The 22,980-nt window shown below is 32.6% G+C and overlaps 1 protein-coding gene across 1 annotated transcript; it reads right to left on the bottom strand.

Annotated features, from left to right (window-relative positions):
- Positions 1-316: 316 nt before the first annotated feature.
- Positions 317-13,382, bottom strand: LOC140433499 (uncharacterized). The gene is made up of 4 exons (XM_072521487.1): positions 13,341-13,382; positions 2,500-2,745; positions 862-994; positions 317-676 (listed from the first exon to the last, which is right to left on the bottom strand). The coding sequence occupies exons 1-4, from the start codon at positions 13,353-13,355 to the stop codon at positions 498-500; spliced, it is 573 nt and encodes a 190-aa protein (XP_072377588.1). The 5' UTR covers positions 13,356-13,382; the 3' UTR covers positions 317-497.
- Positions 13,383-22,980: the final 9,598 nt, after the last annotated feature.

The following is a 22,980-nucleotide window of genomic DNA, read 5'->3' as shown; positions in this document are numbered from 1 at the left end:
TGGGTTAAACCTCAATATTTTGATCCCAGGAATCTACAGTTATGCAGTTACTGTGTTGTGCGATTGTATATTATTAGCATTATTATAACTTATTTCCGGTTTTTCTTCTGATTGTTGTATTCTAATATATCTCCTTGATAGCTTTAATTAATCGATTGCTTATATTATACGTCTTCTTCATTGATTCCCATAGTTTGATTATTTGTCTAGTTTCTTCATTATATAAAATTATGTAGGATTATGTAAAATAAACCATCACGCATTGATAAATAATTGGGTGTTTTGAAGTAAGATTTTAACAATTAATTTTTTAATTAAGTCTTTTTTATTAATAATTACAAATTTTAACAGAGTAACTTTTGATTATAATTACAAAATAGGTAATTTGCATTTGATGGTAAATACCTAGTCGTAATATTTTCTAATTTTTACAACGAGATGTACAATTAAACTATTCAAATATAGGCAACATGTTGTCAGCCTGGTTATCTAGCTTGTTAAGAACAGAAAGGATAGTTGGGGCAGGCGTGAGCATCTACTCCAGCTGGAATTTGACCTACACCATGTGCTTGGTGGGCATTTTGTGGAATACCTCCGTTGTTCCATTGGTTGGGGGCTCCTTGGTTGGGGGCTCCTTGGTTGGGGTTGTCCCATTGGGCAATCAAGTTTTGGTTTTCTGAAAACAGAAAACAACAAATATAGTATAGAATAAACTCGCGAAATGAAAAGCTTTTTCAAAATGGATCATTTTAATATTTACTTTACCTTCCTAATGGATGTTAGAAAGTTTTGTATGCTACATTGTTAATTAATAATTATAATAGTTAATATATTAAAATTTTTTATGCTAGTTGTACTAACCATAACCTGGAGCACGAGCTTCAACAAGCCCTTCGCCGTGATAATCTCCATCACCAATATAGTCTCCTTTGTTGAGTCTAGATTGAGCATCATTTCCCCACTGTTGTGGAACTGGAGCTGGGTTGTATTGGCCCTGAAACAAATGAAAACTTGTTACAATACAATTAAATAACTTGTAGTATAGTCATTGATTTCCAAATCTTTACATTAATAGATACCTAATAATATCTAACCAAAATGTCTGTATAAATCGAAAAAAAATATTTAGGTGACAGTATGGTGTGGCCGTTAAGTATCCAAAATGTCAAAACTGACCATAATTTGTTATTTTGATTTTTGAAATGTTTCATAGTTCTAACACGGTAATATAGAAAACTACGGAGTTTATATGAAGGGTAAAACACTTCATTCACACCTTAACAGTAAAAATTTGTTTAAACCTGCAAACACCTGCGCATGCTTCGCATTTAGCTATTCATTTGGTATTGTTAAGTGGCTTAAAACAGATACCTCTAGAAAATCTTTAGCGAAAAATACGAACACACTTCACATAGGCACAAAAACACCATCTTCCTAGTGCAGTAGAATAAACAATATTAGCGCTAATTTAAGAACTTATTTTCGGAAGCAGGCTGAGACATCTATTTTATATCCCAAGACATCCCAATGAAGTCAGTCAGGATTATGTCGACAATACAGCGTAGAACTATTGGTTAACATTAGGAAAGATGTTCACTGAAACAGAAGGGACATCTGTATATAATCTACATCTGCGTGTAAAATATAATGAAAAGATCGCCAAGTACAGAAATCGGAAATTCAAACACAAAGAGAATGGAGAATAGAACGTAGTTAGACAATACCTATTATTCTGTCTACTGCTGGAGCCATTTCAAAGAACCTCCTAGAAAACATAAAAAGTTGGGTCTGAAAGAACATCTCTATAAGACGATCGCCCCATCGCCTCTCCTTGTATCCGCCGCTGATGCTTCGGATGTCGTGGACAGAAGTGTAGAAAGCCAGTGGCAAGACATTCCCTGAATCCATGAGAACAGCCAAGGATAGAAGCTGATGGAAAAGATAGTTGCTCGAATGGTAGAAAATCACGACACTCAGTAATGAGGAAACAATGAGAGAGAGAGAGAGAAAAGAGAGAAAGAAAGAGAGAGATAGAGAGTAACAAGCTAAGTTGATATCAAAACTATATTGCTATATTGATATCAAAAAGTTGGTGGCAAAATCGTATTCTTCTGTTTTTTTCTAGTTAGTTTTCATGTCTAAAGCTTATTTTGAAAGCTGTAAAAACCACAGAAAACTTAATAATGCCAATAGAAACATCGTCGTAATGGATGGAAGTCTTATAAGGTTTGCTTACTAAAATTTATGAGAATAGTTAAGCAGAAATTTAAAACTATGCTTTGAAATCAATAGTCAAAAGAAAAAAATGCAAGTTCAGAAACAAAAACCAACTACAGGTACAAAAAAAATAAGTTTTGGATTATTTCAGAAGATAAAACAATCTAGAGTTAAGTAAACAATGGTGTGAGCCAGACACTAAAAGACCATGAAAAAATATATCGCCTATAATATAGCAATTTTTCGCTTGACTATTAATCTAATAATATTAATGTTTCTTACTTGATTCCATTGATTGTTGTTGTTCCATTGTTGTTGAGGTTGGGCATTCCATTGTGGTTGAGGAGCTCCCCATTGTTGAGCAGCTGGAGCTTGTGGATTAGCAGCTACTGAGGGATTAGCACAGTTAGGGAAATTTGGACAGGCTTGTGGACTAACTCCTGCGGGGAATTGATGTGCTGGCTGGCCACCGGCTAAGGGACCATTCCAGGTAGCTTTGGCTACTACCAAAGAGCAAGCTAATACGACCTAATGAAAAATCAAGCTTTTTAATAGAAGTCTAATGTAAAACTACCGTAATTGTGACAGAAAAATATGTTGACATTTCACAGTAAAAAGATAAACAAGAAAAGAAAAATAATACCAATTATCTAGTTGGTATTGAATCCAACAAAATTTTATTAAAACAGTCTTATTGTTAGTATCTAACAAAATAATTTATCATATATATATATATATATATATATATATATATAAATAAATAAATAATATAAATTAAAAATTTAAGGCTTGTCATGTGATATTAATTGCCAGTCGCCATTAAAGCCAACGGACAGGCTGTAATTGGTGTAATTGTCAGAGAACAACGACGCAGTAAAGGAAACTAACAAACTCAACAAGTGGGGAGAGATGATATATGCCGCAAAAATTTAAACTTGGTAGTGTATACAATCCCAACAGTCACTGTATAAGAATATAATTCCCAGTATATGGGAAATGAGTCAAGTCTCACAATTTTAAGTAGTTTTTATTATTTAATGATAGTAAATTTTGGGTTACTGGATTCAAGGGTTACAATATTTGCCTCATTATCAGGCCCCAGTTCGTTAGTCTTATTTATATTAAAAACTACAAAATATCAGATATCAGAAAGCTCTTTAAATTTAAGTACTCCTGAAAATCACTTTCCCCCTCAAGGAATCCATTCACTCCAACTCCGGAATGTATAACTTTTTTATGATGTGTATATTAATGTAGCGAGATATTTTTCTTTCATATGTTTCTTAATTCGTATAGCTGTTATGTCAGAATATAAACAAGGATATAAATTTTTGTCATTTGAAGAATATAATTATTTTTTTATTTAATTTATTTAAGTATCTTTAAAATAACTATTATTATTAATTTGAATTTGCGTTGGTTCTTCTTTTTTGTCTCTGGGTTGGTGTTCATTCGAAGTTGAAAGTTTCCCCCACGTTGGAAGTCCCCCCCCCCCCCAAGTTGGAAGTCTCTCCCCAAGGCAAATGTCTAGATCGGCCACTGTCAGCAGAAAGGTACAAGAAATAGAAAAAAAAAATAAAAACGAACCAAGTAAATTTTATCATGAAGCAAAAAAACGGAACATGAAGTCTCGAAAATATAAAGGTACTTAATTATCTAATACTATTGTTATGTGACTGTAATTACGTCCTGTAATATCTCGAAAATAGTACCTGGCGTTCTATCAATGATTTATTCGTGATATTTTCCTGGAATTTCATGTTGAAAGCGATGACTCGACGTTCATGACTTCGCTGGCGATATCTAGAACATCTGTTCGTGTATAAAAACAGCTGCGGCGCCATTTTAATTAGTTTAATTACCTATACTTTACTTAATCTTTGAACCCATAGAAAAACGTAACACTATTACCGCATACTAACTGACAAAACACAAGTTTGTAGGACTAAACAACAACTTATAGGTATGCACTATTGAGAAAGACAACAAAATCGTCAAATTCTCACAAAAGAATATAAAAGTTACTAAATAACCTCAATAATAACAAGAAAATTATCGAAAATGACATATATGCTGTATTGATATCAAAATGAAGACGTTGGACGACAACAATGTATTTCTGCTATCCTGTAATGTGTTTGTGCCCATTTCTTTTTTATCTTACACACAGTAATCTATGTTTGCTATCCACTCCTATATGTCTGTGATTTCACTGTTCCTTGCTTTGTGCATCAATGTTTTTTCTGTTATTCTCCTTACGATTATTTCATTTGTTTTGCAAAATCCTCAAAATCGAGCTATAAAAGTAATTCAAACATGAACAAGACGTGGGTATTTTAAAAGATAGATGGATGTTAGGGGAGGAACTTAAAACTATGAACATAAGACAGTCTAGAAGGAAAGTATCCGATAGGGTAGAATGGAAGAACATAGTTAAGCAAGCTAAAACTCACAAATGGTTTCAGTTCCAGAGGAAAAAGATCACGTTTATGGTCTCCGATCATATTCATCTGGTTTACAGTATATTATTTATTTTATCTGATATATTTGTATGCTTACAAATTAGCCCAGTCTGGTTAAAAAAAAGGTCGAAACATTTTTCGCAGACATCTGAAGCTTTTAAGACATAGGTGGGAGACGAATAATTGAAAAAGTACTCGTATTTTTAAATTGCGTTTTTTTTAAACAATAATTTATGGTCACAATCTGAGTTTTTTCCCTTATATTTTACATAAACCATATTTATATCATTTTTTATATCAAGAATATCTTTATTTTCCCGTTTTTTAAATTAAAATTGATAAATAATTTACGGAGATATTTGCAAAAAAGCAGTTTTTTTGCACTAATTTATAAATTTTTTTATTAACAAAATAAAATGTTATTAATATCTTTTGAAAATCGAGGAATTACCGTCTTTTAAATTTGTGCGAAATTTCCCCCCGAATAGTTTAAAAGTTATTTAATTTATTTATCCCTGAGGCTAAATATTTAAACTATTGAACTTGCTCTATTAATGATGCTAGACATAGTTAGCAAATTTTATAGGATCCGTTAAGACTTAAACTATTTCAGAAGTTAAATGCATATTGCGTTTTCATCGAAATTATTTACAAAATAAACGTTTGAAAAAGGGGTATGTTTTTTTACTTTTAAACAATTGTAATAACTTCTATATTTTTCAAGCTACAGACTTGTATGTACAACCATTGGACAGCTGGTAGAAAAACTCACATTAAAAGAAAACCTTCTATGACCAATAGGAACGAAGTTAGGGACTATTTTTAAAAAAATCCAATCTCCATTGTTTATAAACATTAAGAAGTAAAATTTGCACAAATTTTGAATGAAAATCTAAACTTTATATTGAAACTTACAGCTATAAAATTCATCAGGCAATTTCGAAATATTGACATAGGAAATTGGAGAAGATAACTGTTTCAGCTCCGTTTTTTTTCGAGATCGGAACTTTAAATTTTTAGCACGTAGGAAAAATTTACATTATCTCGGCTACCATTGCAGCTAGAAGCCTCTTTTTTTTAATCTGTCGTAGCTCGTCGAAATATGAATAACTACATAGTTTTTCACTGGCCGGGAAATATGGGAAACCTCGGAAAAATTGAGTCCATTTGAAATTCACCGCAAAAACTTACTTTTTTTTTTTTAATTTGGCTGGAATAGTCTGTTGCAGTATTAATAATGATGACATAATTTTCACCAGCCCCCCTCCCCGGAAATCTCGGAAAATTCCCTTGTAATTTAATTATCTGAAAACTTAAAATTATCTTAAATTTAATTAATATTATAATTAATATAAAATAAATAAAATGTCATCATTATTAATACTGCGACAGACTATTTCAGCCAAATTAAAAAAAAATAAGTTTTTACGGTGAATTTCAAATTCACTCAATTTTTCCGAGGGTTCCCATATTTCCCGGCCAGTGAAAACTATGTAATTCATATATCGATGAGCTACCCCAGAGTAAAAAAAGAGGCTTCTAGCTGCAATGGAAGCCGAGATAATGTAAATTTTTCCTACACGTGTTTCAATTTGAAGTTCCGATCTCGAAAAAAAATGGAGCTGACACAGTTATCCCTTCCACTTTCCTATGTCGATCTTTCGAAAGTACCTTCGTTTCAAAGGGCTGTAAGTTTCGAAAAATTGGATGAATTTTATAGCTGTAAGTTTCAATATAAAGTTTTGATTTTCATTCCAAATTTATGCAAATTTAACTTCTTAATGTTTATAAACAATGGAGATATGATTTTTTTAAAAATAGTCTCTAACTTCGTTCCTATTGGTCATAGAAAGCTTTTTTTTTTTAAATTCGAGTTTTTTTACCAGCTATTCGATGGTTGTACTACAAGTCTGTAGCCTGAAAAATATAGAAGTTATTACAATTGTTTATGAGTAAAAAACATACCCCTTTTTCAAACGTTTATTTTGTAAATAATTTCGATTAAAACGCAATATGCATTTAACTTCTGAGATAGTTTAAGTCTTAAAAATAATCCTATGAAACTTGCTAAATGTGTCTAGCATCATTAATAGAGCAAGTTCAATAGTTTAAATATTTAGCCTCAGGGATAAATAAATTAAATAACTTTTAAACTATTTGACCGTCGGGGGGAAATTTCGCACAAATTTAAAAGACGGTAATTCCTCGATGTTCAAATGTATTAATAACATTTTATTTTGTTAATAAAAAATTAATAAAATTTATAAATTAGTGCAAAAAAACTGCTTTTTTGGAAATATCTCCGTAAATTATTTATCAATTTTATTTTAAAAAACGGGAAAATAAAGATATTCTTGATATAAAAAAGATATAAATATTGTTTATGTAAAATATAAGGAAAAAAAAATTGTGCCCATAAATTATTGTTTACAAAAACGCAAGGTAAAAATACTAGTACTTTTTCATCTATTCGTCATCTAGTAATCCCCACCTATGTCTTAAAAGCTTCAGATATCTGCGAAAATTTTTGCCGTGAAATCGATGATTTTTGCTTAACCAGACGGCTAAATAATGAAATCTTTAATTTCTATTCGTAAAAAAAATTAAATAAATTTTTTCAAAAGCAAAGAAAAAACCAATTCTAAAATTCATGAGCCAATCTAAAATACAGGCATATTATATCTCTTAGTATAAATTGGGTCAAATACGCATATAATTAAAGATTCAATTTGTCATGTAAAATGTTAAAACACTTTTAGTTTTATAAAAAGACAATAAAAACTGGTGTTATACAACTTTATTAATATATTAGAAAAAACTGAGTCGCACAAAAGTATTAAAAAAAGCACCGTAATAATTTACGTTCAATTAATATTTGATTTCCGCATTTTACTCTTATTAATTCTAAGGAAAACGACATGTCACGATTAATCCAGTTATTCGTCGCATAATTTGCTTGCAATTACTTTATGACTGTATTAGTATCTTGAATATTTAAGAAACATTCATATTTAAATTTACATATTGCTGTAGAAAAAAAAATTCTTCATGTTTCGAGATTGGTTTTGAGAATAATTAGTTGCCTTAGTACAAGTCGTTGGTTATTGAACGTATACACTTGACCTATAGATTTTTATAAAGATATAATTAATACAATTTTGAGTGCAGGGTTATCTGAATCTGCGATCATGTGAGAGGTTTAAATAGCAGTTTAATTTATATAGGTATAGGGTACCTACATATTAAATTGTTAAATTAATTTATCTTTAAAAATATTCTTAGTACATTTTTACTTTAACATAACATGCTACCCAATTATCCTTGGTCAATATATTTGAATCGTATGGTTTTACAATGCACGTTAATTCTCCTACAAGAATTAATAAAACAACATCTACCATAATTGATAACATTGTCTCAGGTTTTTCAGCCCTTGATGTACGCTCTAGAATTATTAATGGAGGCCTATCTGATCATGAAGCAGTATATACCAAGTTTAATACTCTTAACAAACCATCCTCGAAAACTCAACGTTTAGGTAGAATTTTTTCCGCTAAGAACTTTCGTAAATTCCAAAATTTGTGCTTGTCCCTCTGTGGACGTGAACTAATATTTTAGTAATTTTTTAGATAGGCTTGCCTGTATTTTCAATAAAGCATTTCCTTTAATTATAATTAAGTCAAAACATCACAAACCCTGGACTACCAAAGGGTTATCAGCCAAGAATAACCTATCTAAAACTTATCAAAACAGCTAAAAAAAATGTACTATCAAAATCGTCTGGGGAGCTCTAAAAATGTTGCAAAAGAAACTTGGTCTATAATAAACGATCTTCGAAATAAAACTAACACAGCTCAAACATGTGCTCTTCCAATCCCTGAAAATCTAAATGAAGACTTTGTTAATGTGAGTAAAAATATAACATCAACTATTTTGTCACAACAAGATCCTTTTTCCTATATCCCCAATTCAAAAAAGGTTTTCAATTCATTCTTTATAAGACCAGTTGATAAATCTGAACTGATCCAAACAATCAATAGTATCAAAAGCAAATCTTCATGTGGTCTGGTCTGGTTTAGATGGACTATACATAAACATTTTCTTAAATCTCCTAAAAAATGTGTTGAAAGTACTGGTCTTACTAATAACTGATACCTTTGAAAAACGTATATTTCCAGAGTGCATAAAAAAAGCTATTATTATTCCTCTTCATAAGGGTGATAAAAAATCTAATGTCTGCAGCTATAGACCTATTACCTTACTACCGGTCCTATCCAAAATTATTGAGAGACTTATAAAACCCAGATTTATCTCACTTCTCGTCGAAAAAAAAAATTTGATTACAAAGTCAGTTCGGCTTTTTATCTAATAAATGTACCAGTGATGCTATGTTTTCTGTACTACATGGGGTCTATCAAGCACTAAATAATAATTTTTACACTGACACTGTTTTCTGTGAATATACCAAAGTTTTTGGTTGTGTAAATTACTACATTTTGATAAAAAACTAAATTTCTACGGAATTCGAGGTATTTTTTTTTTGAATTGGTTCCAATCTTACTTGGGGAATAGGAAACAACTAGTTAGAGCAAATGATACTGACTCTAGTCACAAAAGCATTGTATGTGTAGTACCACAAGGTTCAGTATTGGGTCTTCTACTTTTTCTTATCTTTATAAATGACATCACTAACTTAAAAATCGATGAAAAATTTTTTCTTTTTGCTGATTATACCAGTATTACCTGGAGGAACTTTAATATTGCAACTCTTTATGCAACTATAACTTCTGATCTATTAAAAATAAAAATCTGCTTCGACTCTAATTTACTCTCTTTTAACGTGGATAAGACAGTAGCATTATCCTATAAAGGAGCTCTTCAACACTTGCTCTTCTTAATAGCACATCAGTATCGGTAATTCTGTAAAATTTCTTGGTATTTTTATAGACAGCAACTTTATTATTCCTCTTCATAAGGGTGATAAAAAATCTAATGTCTGCAGCTATAGACCTATGACCTTACTACCGATCCTATCCAAAATTATTGAGAGACTTATAAAACCCAGATTTATCTCACTTCTCGTCGAAAAAAAAAAAAAAAAATTGATTACAAAGTCAGTTTGGCTTTTTATCTAATAAATGTACCAGTGATTCTATGTTTTCTATACTACATGGGGTCTATCAAGCACTAAATAATAATTTTTACACTGCCACTATTTTCTGTGACTATACCAAAGTTTTTGATTGTGCAAATCACTACATTTTGATAAAAACACTAAATTTCTTCGGAATTCGAGGTATTTTTTTGAATTGGTTCCAATCTTACTTGGGGAATAGGAAACAACTAGTTAGAGCAAATGATACTGACTCTAGTCACAAAAGCATTGTATGTGTAGTACCACAAGGTTCAGTATTGAGTGCTCTACTTTTTCTTATCTTTATAAATGACATCACTAACTTAAAAATCGATGAAAAATTTTTTCTTTTTGCTGATAATACCAGTATTACTTGGAGGAACTCTAATATTGCACCTCTTCATGCAACTATAACTTCCGGTCTACTAAAAATAAAAACCTGGTCCGACTCTAATTTACTCTCTTTTAACGTGGATAAGACAGTAGCATTATCCTATAAAGGAGCTCTTCAACCCTTGCTTCTTAATAGCAGATCAGTATCGGTAATTCTGTAAAATTTCTTGGTATTTTTATAGACAGCAACCTTAAATGGTCCCTTCATATCGATTTGTTAAGTAAGAAACTACCCTCAGCCTGCTATGCAATAAGATCTGTTTCGAAGAAAATCAATTTAGCATCTTCCCAAATGACATGTTTTCTTTGTTCAAGTCTCATCTTCGATATGGTCATTCTTCTAGTACAGCTGCCCAGTCTGCTGTTCTTTTTAAATTATAAAAAAGAGCAATACGGTATCTTTTTGGCCTCAGTAGAATAACACATTGCAGAAGCTACTTCAAAAATCACGGGATTTTAACTCTTCCCTCTGTATACAGGGCGTCCAGAAACTCTCCTGACAAACGAAGACCGGAAATTCCTCAAATAATTTTGAGACAATTTAATCCAATTCACCTAGTCCGACAATGCTTCCTAAGGGAGCTAGAGCTCTTTGAAGATGGCGTCTTGTAATTAGTTTTTTTTTAATACCTCCAGAAAACTTCTAGTTAGAAAAACAAAAACTGGTACGATTATTTATCATCCAGAGTTGAATCGATTCGATTAATTGCGAATTACTGAAACCGGTCATAGGCGTTCGTTTTGGGTAGGTCAACTGTTATTTTAATGCATATTTTTTTGTCTTTCAGTGATTGTCATTTATAAAGATGAGGAAAAGTAGAGCACCCAATACTGAACCTTACGGTACTCTACATACAAAACTTTGTGACTAAAGTCAGTATCATTTGCTCTAACTAATTGTTTACTATTCCTCAAGTAAGGTTGGAACCGATTCAAAGAAATATCTCGAATTCCGTAGAAATTTAGTTTTTTTATAAAAATGTGATTTACATAATCAAAAGCTTTGGCATAGTCACAAAAAACAGTAGCAGTGCAAAGATTATTGTTTAGTGCTTGATAGACCTCATGTAGTATAGAAAACATAGCATTACTGGTAAATTTATTAGATAAAAAGCCGAATTGACTTTGTGATACAACGTTGTTTTCAACGAGAAATGGCTTTTGTAAGTTTCTTAATAATTTTAGACAGGACCTATAGTAGAGCAATAGGTCTATAGTTGCAGACATTCGATTTTTCACCACCCTTATAAAGAGGAATAATTCTGGCTTTGTATTATTTATTATGTAAATTTAATAGTTTTATTTCGAAGATTCGAAGAGCTTCCCAGACGATTTTGATAGTACATTTTTTAGCTGTTTTGATAAGTTTTAGATAGGTTCCTCTGTACTTGGAGATATATTGAGTGACAAAGACGTTGGTAGTAAATTTCTTGATGTACAGTAGTGGACGCATATTCTTGGCTGATATGCAGATACCTTTGGTAGTCCAGGGTTTGTGATGTTTTAACTTAATGGTAATTAAAGGAAATGCCTTATTGAAAACACACACAAGCCTATCTAAAAAATCACTGAAATTATAGTCCACGTCTACAGAAGTCAAGCACAAATTTTGGAATTTACGAAAGTTCTGAGCGGAAAAAATCCTACCTAAAGGTTGGGTTTTTGAGGATGGTTTGTTGAGAGTGTTAAACTTGGTATATACTGCTTCATGATCACATAGTCCTGCATTAATAATTGTAGAGCATACATCAAAAGTGAGAAATCTCAGACAATGTAATCAATTATGGTAGATGTTGTTTTAGCAATTCTTGTAGGAGAATTGACGTGCATTGTGAAACCATACGGTTTGAACATATTGACCAAGGATAATTGGGTAGCGCAAGCAACAGCCAAATTAATATTCAAGTCACCGCATAGAATTCTTCTGCTTTTATTGGGCAGGCGATCTAGCAAATTTAGAGAATACAAATTCTATACAAGGAATGTATAGATTGAGATTCTTGTTATAAACCAATGAAAACTTCATTCAAAAGGCTTCATTCAACATAAAATCATATTTTGTTATAGGACAGAAATCATTATTTGGAGAAAGAATTAGGGTGCCACCATGTGCTGAACGAATAAAAAGATGGAAGGCATAATTTGAAGAAATATATGCCAAACGTAAAATAACAGAATTGATAAAATAAGAAATTGAACTACACCAAATTAAATGATTATTAAAATGCTACAAGAAAATAACTTTAGAACAGAATTAAATAAATACAAAGCACACGATTCTGCTTGATAGATGTACAAAGGTTGGAAATAAAAATTTTCGATATTTATATTATATAAAAATTATTCTCAAAACGTGCAAAGAATAAAAAATACAAAAGTAAAAAAGTGAAAAAAAGTAATCCGGTATCCTGATAGACCATTCGGTATAGTGCATCGTATAAAATCTCGTACATTCGTATACCATATTGTCGTGATATAAATGTAAATTTAAAATATATTAATTGATAATTATTCTGAATGGTTAAGAAAAGTTATGGTAGGTCAGTCAAGAAAGGCAGTTTTCGGGTGTTTATATAACACATATATTTATATTAAGTATATATACCTACGGTTAAGAATACTTTTTAAGCTACCAACATTATTTATAGAGATAAAGCAAGCACAAAACAAGGTGTACTTATATAATGTAAGTTGCTTCCCACTTTATGTCTATCAATCTAGACACTAATATTTCAAATATGGAATTCCGACAATAACCCATTAGATAGCGATTTTGGAGTATCGGAACAAACCTTAATAATAATTTTATAAACAATTAAGTTGCAATAGATCGAAATGAAAACCACGTAGTACATTTAGAGTAAGAAAAAGATATGGTAAAGATGATACGAAGAATATTAATAATCACAGGTAACTGCGATGAAGATTTTAATGAGTTTGGAGATTATTTGTAACAAATTAATTAACTGAATTTAATTTTTTTACTTATTTGCATCACCAGAATGATAATTGTCCAACCCAAAATCACCCTTAGTCCTCTTAGTATTTGCACTTAATCCAATATTGGCACTCACTAGGTTATCACGAAAATCACTTATCACAAAGTTGTTCATTAATATAAAAGCGCAACTTACCAGTTTTACGAACATGTTGCCAACTAAATAAAAATAGTGTGTTCGAAAGACACAAATGTGGTGTATATATACAGACACCACACCCTTCTCTATATATGTGATAGTGAAAAAATGTTATTACCTATCCCACAAATGACAATGAATATAGATTTCTTATAGTATGTAAAGGCTAATTGCTTAAATACTTTAAGAAAGTATAAATTTTTTTTATCTTAATTGACACTCAGTATGGTCCACATACATACTATTTTTGTCTGATGCTTTATTAAAATATTCAATAATTTTGCTACTATAAGCAAGGATTGTTTTTTAAAAACTCACTCTAAGAAAATTTTTTGATTAAATTTTTCTCGTTATATCAATGAGTATTTTTGTTTCGACTTTTCTTGTTGGCAAGCGTCTAAAAGCTGATAAGAAGACGTGGAGTTGAGATGAGCTGCTGTGGCTCTGATCGTATATCGTATCAAAACTCTTAGAATTTTTCAGCAGTTTTCAATGAGTGAGTTGGGGTTCTACCATTATCACTCCTAGTCTCAAGCCCAGAGTGTCGTCTAATCACTGAATACATGGCGTATATACAATGAGTTCGTATTTTTTTTTTGATGTCTAAAAACTGGAACATATCGGTTAGGGGAATATGGAATATAACGGAAATTCGAAACAAACAAAAATTTATAGAATTTTTTTTTATTTAGCTTTACGTGTCTCGGCAGTGTAGGTCACTGACACGGGTACAATTTTATTACATTACATTACAAGAAAATACAGCAACATTACAATCGATAAAGAAGTATATTAAATATTGGTCTTCTTCTTCCAACTTTATAAATAGGCTTAATGTCTGTTTTACTTCGGTTTTTAGCCTCAATTGACGTTGTCTGACCATCTTTTCCTCGGTGGTCCCAATGATCTTCTTCCATTTGGCGATTTGTCTCTTGCTATTCGTACTATTCTATTTTCTGTCATTCTTTCGATGTGTTGATTCCATTCCACTTTTCTTCTTTTGGTCCACGCGTTTATTTCCTCTATACCACACCTCGCTCGTATTTCCTCACTTCTTACTCTGTCTCTTAGAGTTTGGTTTGTTATTTTTCGTAAGACTTTAATTTCTGTTGTTTCCAGTAGTCACTAGTTCTATTATTTTGTTATTTACAACTAGTTTACATCGTCTGGGTTCCGCTGATATCACTATCGTTTTAGTTTTCTCTGTTGAGATCTCAATGTTGTATATGAGTGCCGTATATTCGAATTCTTTAATTAATCTTTGTAGGTCATCTTCATTTTCGGCTGTTATTATGGCGTCGGTGGCATAGCATATTATCCTTATTTCCTATTCTAACATTCTATATCCTCTTTTTTTTTTAACTTTATTTATGATTTCATCCATTATCAGATTAAATATTAATGGGCTCTGCGAATCTCCTTGTCTAATGCCAGTTTCATATTTGATAGGTTGCAATAGTTTTCCTTTACATCTTACCATAGCTATTAAAAGAATTAATTAATTCTAAAATTAGAACGTGCTTTTTCGATTCTGACTTTGCAAAAATCAAAGTCAGAATCGAAAAAGCGCGTTCTAATTTTATGAAAATGAAAAAGGTCCTATGCGGCAAAGATTTTAACATTAGCTCTTAAAGTACGCCTAACCAAATGTTATGTATACAGTGTACTATACTATGGAGTGGAATCATGGACGTTAAATCTAGACACAATGAGACGACTTAACGCCTTTGCAATGTGGACCTATAGAAGAATTATGAGGGTTTCCTGGATAGATAGAGTTACGAACAATGAAGTACTGAGAAGAATAGGTAAAGAGAAGGAAGTTGAACTAACAATTAAAGAAAGAAAGCTCCAGTATCTCGGACATGTGATGCGGAGCGAGAAGTATGGCATCCTGCGACTCATAATGCAAGGAAAGATAGATGGCAGAAGAAGCATCGGAAGAAGACGAATTTCATGGCTCAAGAACCTGAGAGAATGGTTTGGATGCAGCTCAAAACAACTTTTTAGAGCTACTGCCTCAAAAATTAAAATAGCTATAATGATTGCCAACCTCCGTAGCTGAGATGGTACCTAAAGAAGAAGATAGTTTTCCTTTACATCTCACCATAGCTATGTTATCTTTATACATATTCTCAATGGTTTTTACTAAATCCAGTGATATTTCCTTTTCATATAATAAATATATCGCGTCCCAAATTCTCACTATATCAGTGACTTTTCTTTTATTTGTCTTATTACAAAAACTGCATCCGTGCATGATCTTCCTGTCCGAAATCCTTGCTGTTCCTCTTGCAGAGGAACATCACCATGATCGCTCCCCTCCATTCCTCTGGTATTCTGTTCGTGGTGATTATTTTATTAATAAGAAGTTGCAGTTGTTGTACAAGGTGATCACCTCCATATTTTAAGAGCTCATTTGATATTTGATCTTCTCCTGGTGACTTTCTGTTTTTTAATTTATTTATTCCTTCTTTCACATCGTTTTGGGAGATTTTGGTCTTTTCCTCAGTTACTGTATTTGGTGTTTCTGGTAAAAGTTCTTCGTTTTGTTTTTTAAGCGTTTCTGTCAGAAAGGCCACCCATGTATCCTCTTGTATATGTTCTATTTCAACTAGTTCTTTCATTTCGCTTCTTTGTTGTCTTATGAAGCGCCATACTTGTTTCTGTACATATTCTTCAGTTTCTGTAAATATTGGTACAATTATTAATTATTAAATTCTAAACTACGTTTCTACTGGTAAAGCCTGGTTTTATAGAGGAAATTAATAAGGTTTTGGAATTGATCTGGTGAGCTGAGAATATTTTGGTTTCGACTCAAAAGATTCTTTTTTCTGTTGTTTTTGAAATAGGGACAGTCTAAGAGAATATGTTTAATACATAGAATCTTACCACAGTGTGTACGTGTAGGTTCATCTTGGCAAGTCATTAAATGTTTATGAGTTAGTCTTGTATGGTCGATTCCAAGTTGACGAATTAGGGTTTTTGTTTTTTCGTGTCATGGAAGGAAACTCAAGCTTTTTAACGGTTCGATGAATATCACGAAGCTTGGAAGGAATTTTATTTCAGTGATCTTGCCAAGATATTTGGATGTTATTTTTAAAATACGACTGTAAATCTGTATGTAGTTGTATGTTTTCAGTCTCTATATTAGAAGACACGGCTTGTTTTGCAAAAATGTCGGATAGTTCGTTAGCAGAGATCCCTACATGAGACAGAATCCAGATTATGGTTATGGATACTTCCAGTGAGATTAAACTATCGAAAGAGTTTTGAATAGCTTGACCCAAAGGATGTCATCATCATCATCATTGGCTTTTACAACTCTTCGTGAGTTTTTGCCGCGTTTACTATTGCCTTCCATTGATTCCGATCCTGTGCTATTATTTCTCATGGCCTTACTTCCATCTTCTCCAGGTCTTCCCTGACTGCGTCTTTCCACCTTTTTCTAGGCCTTCCTGTCGATCTTCTACCATCTGGTCTTTCCCAAAACACATTGCTAGTCAGTCTGTCGTCATCACTCCGTACCACGTGGCCTGCCCATCTTAATCTATTGGCTTTTATCTATCTTACGATGTTTCCTTTCCCGAAGAGAGTCTCTATTTCATTGTTGTATCTGCTCCTCCATTCATTTGTCACGCTGTCACTGCAAGGACCATATATAATTCGCAGGATTTACTACTGTACACCCAAAGGATGTACCGTGAGAGAATAGGTAGATGCTAAAGAGTCTGTACATATTGCTACTTTTTTATATTCTGGGGATAGTAAGTTTATAGCTTGGAGAATAGAGAATGATTCAGCGATATTAATGCAGCAGAAGAGCGGGAGATTACAATATATAATTAAATCTGTGTTTAAAGTTACAGAACATCCAACGGCTATAGGATTCTTTAAAGCATGTGTGTGTACAATTTGGTCTAATCTGTTGTTAGCAATAAATTCTTTAAAGGTTTGCCTTAGAAATTGTGGATTTGTCTGATGCTTATCATAATTGGTTAACGAGAGATTAAAATCTGCTATCAATTTATTCCAGGGAGGTTTAGGTGATATTAGTATTGGAGTTGTGGCTGAAAGATCGATATTATTCAGATGTGGTGAGATATACTGTGGCATAGATTAAAGTTTAATAGGAGAAGGAAAGTTTAAAAGGTCATTACTTAGTAATTTATAGGCTGGATTTTCGGTTTTAGCTGAGATTCAAGACGAAATTTTAAAAGGAGTTGCAGGCCACGTAGCCAGAGGGAAAGTTCATTAGCTTCTCTGTATAAACTCTCTGCGGGGTTTGACCTGAAGGCTCCAAGGCAGATTCGAAGTGTAGTGTTGTATACAGAATTAAGAAGTTTTAAATCTTATGGGCTAGCTGACATATAAATGAAACTGCAGTAATCTATTTTAGAACGAATAAGACATCTATAAATCTCAATCAAGGAGTCTTCGTCTGCACCCCAATGATAATTGGACAGAGTTTTTAATATATTAAGATTTTTCATGCACTTAGTTTTGAGATCTTTTAAATGGCATTTCCAAGTAAGTTAACTGTCGAATATGATTCCTAAAAGCCGTATACTCTTTAACTGCAGGTAAACAAGTACCATTTATGGTAAATTTAGGAATTATAGTACTGGCTGTTCTGCGAGAAAACTTAATGATTTTTGTCTTTCCAACAGAAAAGTTAAATCCACTTATTGAAGTCCATTCAAGCAATTGGTCAGTAGCATTCTGAAGCAGTTTGCAAGTGGTAACAGTGTCTTTGCCTCGGCAGAAAATTATTAAATCATCTGCGTAGCGTGCAAACTTAACTGGAAGCTCAATTTTTTTACATATATCGTTTAAAACAAGTATAAAGAGTGTCTGACTCAATACCGACCCTTGGGGAACGCCATTAGTTTGTTTGAAAATCCTAGAGATTTTGCCATTTTTTCTCAAGTTAAAGGTTCTATTTGTTAGAAATTAATTATTAAATGAGGATATATTTCCAGATATACTATACTCCTTGAGTTTAGATATAATAAGAGCCCTATACAATCTAAAACCTGATTGTGCCAAATTTATTATTTTATATTTTTCTAGGTACCACAGAGTCTTTTATTGATCATTTTCTCCATAAGTTTGCACATTGTACATGTAACAGAAATTGGTCTGTAGGAATTTGGATCAGTTGAAGGTTTGCCTTGTTTTTTAACAAGTATAATTATGGATTTTTGCCACAAAGTTGGAAATTATGTTTTGGTCCATATTAACTTGTAAATTTCAAGCAGTTTAGCTAGACTAGGCCTAGAAAGATTTTTAATAAAGATAAAGGGAATATTATCTGGGCAGCTGAATTTTTACAACAGTACAATGTTTTTCATAATTCTTGTTTTGATAATTTTCTGCTATCAGATAAACTGGAGTTTAGATTAGTAGACATGAAAAGCTGCCTATTTAAAGTAAGTCTATTTGTTGCTTTCTTATGAAAATTTTCAACTATGGTGTTAACAATTTGTTGACTACAAGTGACTGTGCTGTTTTGAGTAAGTATGGCAGACATTTTTGAATAAGATTTCTTTCCTGTCATGTGTTTAATTTTTTTCCAAATTTTATTAGAAAGAGTGTCAGTACCTTTTTATGGATGAGACATGTTTTTCCCAAAAGTCTTTTTTTGCTTTGTTTAATTACATACTTAGATTTGACTCTCAGTTTGATTAGATTTGCTTTACTACTGTCTCTGCTGTATTTGTTTAATGCTGCCTTACTTTGTTGTATAGCCAGAGAATATCTTTCATTCCTCTAAGGTGTTACTTTACGAGACGACGAAATTGGTATTTGTCCAATATATTTGCTTTAGCACCGGAGATTATACAGTTATTGAAAGCGGCAATATTTTCATCTACCTCTTCCAATAACTGAAGCTGATTTAGTTTGCTTTCAGTATATAATTGAAAGCCATCCTAGTTGGTATTAGAAATGTTCCATTTTATAAAATATTGTTAGTCAGATATTAAAATAGAAAAATGGTTACTGTCATAACGATAGTTCATAGAGATAGAGATCTTAAAGATAGAAAGTTCTTATTTAATTTGTGTCTATGTATCTATTAGATAGAATAACGACGTTTCTAAATGATTTAGAAACTTATCAGGTTGCTACATGATTATAAGTGCGCACGGCACAGATAGGGACTTCAGAAGATCTAAATGAAGTGAGCATGGCCCCTATCGTGGCCGAAAACACATTGCAGTGTAAGAGTCAGTACTGTTTGAGCACTTCTCTGCGATAAACGTATTTATGTGAGCTTGTAGTGGAAGTAATAAAAAGAGTTTGTCGTTTTGTTTTTGTATTTCTCACTTTTTGCGATGTCGGAGAATGTTTTGGATTCCTTAAGGTTAATAAAACGTAAGCATAATTACGTGAATCCTCAGAAACTCCTTCTCCCCTCTATCCTTTATCCTTCGTAAGGATGTGGTAACGTTATGGTATTTGACGAATGGTTGCTATCGATTCTTCTTTCTCCTGGGCGCGATGTGCTGCCCCAGACAGAGAGTAACCCCTAGTGCACTTTATTTGATCTGACCATCGGAGTGGCGACCTTCCTCGAGTTCTTTTACCATCTACCTTGCTTTAACCACCAACCTCTCCATGTCTTCCATTCGTCTGGTAATGTGTCCAAAGTACCTCAATATATTTTGGTTGATGATTGTGGTAAACCTAGTATTGATGTCGAGTTCTGTCAATATTAAGACATTTGTGAGAAATGCTGTCCAGGGTATGCGCATCATTCTACGATATACCCACATTTCAAAGGCCATTATACGTCGTGAGTCGGACTTTCTAATGGTCCAAGTTTCTGACGCATAGGTAGCGATAGGAATGATAAGCGCCCGTACTAGGCGCAGTTTCGTGTTCCTGGTTATGTCCGTATCTGTCCAGATTTTAGTAAGTTTGACCGTTACTGATCTGGCCATTGTAAGGCGTCGACGTATCATTTCTTTGCATCTACCATTGTTTGTAATAACAGAACCTAAGTAATTTGAACGGCTTACCACTTCAAACCCCGCTACGTTTCGTATTTTCGGCTGGTTATTTCGAATTCGATCGATTATCGTTACCTTGGTCTTCTGTACATTAATTTTAAGTCCATATTCACGACTAATAGTATCTAGTCTGTTCATGATGTATTCAAGGCCATTTGTTGATCATGCTAGTACTAAAGTGTCGTTAGCATTGCTTTTGCATTAGCAAACGAAGATTGCTGATTTTTCGGTCTCCGACTGATATTCCTCCTTGCCATCCGTCGAATACAATGCACATGATATGCTCGCTATATATATTGAATAACGCGGGAGAGGTAATACATCTTTTGATGTATTATCTCTCCCACGTTGACGAACACCGGCTTTTAGTTTAAAATTATCAGAGTATATGGTGTTGACTCTTACGTTTGCTGTGTTCTTGATATACAGTTTTTTCAGTAGGTATATTAGATGTTCGGGGGTACCCATTTCTCTCAGTATTCCAAACATTTTATGCCACTTTACATTATCGAATGCTTTCGAGTAGTCTACGAAGCACAAATATGTTTCTAGATTAAATTGTCTAGATTTTTCTATAATTTGTCTGAGATTGAGAATTTGTTCTCCTTGAGATTTTCCAGTTTTTATTTTTTTCTTGCGATTTCTATTTCCGATTTTAAAATATGTGGTTCCTTTTCGTCATTTATTTCTTCTGGATTCACGTCTTCATGATCACTATGAAACAACATTTCACAATATTGTTTCCATGTCGCTGCTATGCTCTCTGGATTGGTGATGATCATTCCCAGAAACTAACTGAGAAAAATTTTTAGCAGCTCTTATGGACTCTAATGATGAAGACCAGAATATTTTGGAAGTGGCCAGAGGAATGTCTTTCTTGAACAAGATGTATCTGACAGGATAGAAGATATTAGCGACTACGAAGATTGAGGTAAAAAATAGGATTTATGAGTATTTGTAATTCTTAGAAAAATATTTGTTTAGGTTTTGATGAACTACCACCATCACGCAATGCTACTCGCCTTAGTCAGGACCAAGATGGTAGGTAGATATACACATAATCGTGTTACGTCTTATATAACGTAACAGCTTCTTTATTTTACATATAGTTCTGAAACTATTTTCTTGTGGCATTTTAAAGTAATTACTATTTTAATTAGAATAAGCCACAATTGAAGGTTAAAATAAGTTTATTGACGTTTCAATCTCCACTTCGGAAATAGTTCTCAAAATACAAACATTAATGTCCATTTTAAAATACACATTAGTTCTGTATTAGTTTTTCTGCGATTACAGCGCCATCTATTACGAATCGGAAATTTTTTTAAATAAAACTGGTTTACTTTTTTATGTACAATCCGAATCTGTAAAAAAATGGAGTTTCCTATTTAAGATTTAAAGTTGCCCCCATTTGGTGGTCGTATTTGATGTCAATCAATAGATTTTTGAAAAATAATTAACATATATTTTTTGGTATTGTGTTTGGAAGTGTATTTATTGAGATATTAGACCATTTTCATAATTTTCTAGGGTATCACTATAAATCGTTTTTTTTTATCGATTATAGTACCTATCAACAATTCGAAAAAATGTCTTAAATAAATGTTACTTATTTTTTCACAAGGAATCCAGATCTGCAATAAAAAAGGGGGTTCCCATTTAAGAATTCAATATTGTTCCCCGCCCCACACCTAGGTAATTTAGGATGGTGTATGAATAAATTCAATATTAAAAAAATCTTGAACATGTGTTTCTCAGTTTTTTGATCCGATGTGAATTTCGCGATATATTCGACCGTCCCGCTTCTTTTAACACACCCTAAAGTCTTAACATACCACCAATAATCTCTCATTATTTTGTTACAATTACTAATTTTGGATATATCTCAACTAAATAAAATGAGTTTGTTGTCTCGTTCGTTTTCCGTTAAAGACAGGTTGTTTCTTTTGGTATCCAAACACACTTTGATATTATTTTACCGCCAATTCTCCTCCTCTCATTATATGTATTCACAAAATTATTATTTTTATGACCACAACTGGTCATGAATGTTTTTTGCCCGAAGTTTTTTGTCTACCTAGAACTGGGTCACTAATATTTATTCGTTCTCGGAACTGGTAAAGGGGCAATAAATCTTTTAGTTTTATTGTTTTTATCATTATGCAGTTTCTTCGTAAATGTATAAAAAAAAGTGGCTTTTTAGAACTTACCATTTGGGACATTAAAAGTTCGTTAAACCCGTTATAAAATTGGCGGTTGTGTTTCCCTATAAAAGGTTGAATCAAAGCAGCATTAAGAGACTTCACCACTGGTCCTCGGGCCGAATAGTTCACATTCAGACATTACCGGACAGTAATTACTTGAAGACTCCTCTCTCAGACTTCACCACCGGTCCTCGTGCCATACAGTTTACACTCAAGACTTCGTCTTCAAGCCTCAAGTAGTATAGTTCTCACTCGCACCAACTTCGTTCTCTCCAGAATTGTGCAAAAATACATGTGCTCTAAGTAAACCTTCGTACACAGCAGAAAAAAAAATAGTTTAGTGTTAGTTAAATACTTTTGTAAAAAACAATCTTTTGTAACTGAAGTGTAACATGAAATAAAGTGCCTTAAATTCAA

Source organism: Diabrotica undecimpunctata, chromosome 2 (genome assembly GCF_040954645.1).
Source record: "Diabrotica undecimpunctata isolate CICGRU chromosome 2, icDiaUnde3, whole genome shotgun sequence".
NCBI classification, from domain to species: Eukaryota; Metazoa; Arthropoda; class Insecta; order Coleoptera; family Chrysomelidae; genus Diabrotica; species Diabrotica undecimpunctata.
The sequence above is the reverse complement of the archived record's forward strand: the minus strand, read 5'-3'. Positions and strand labels throughout refer to the sequence as shown.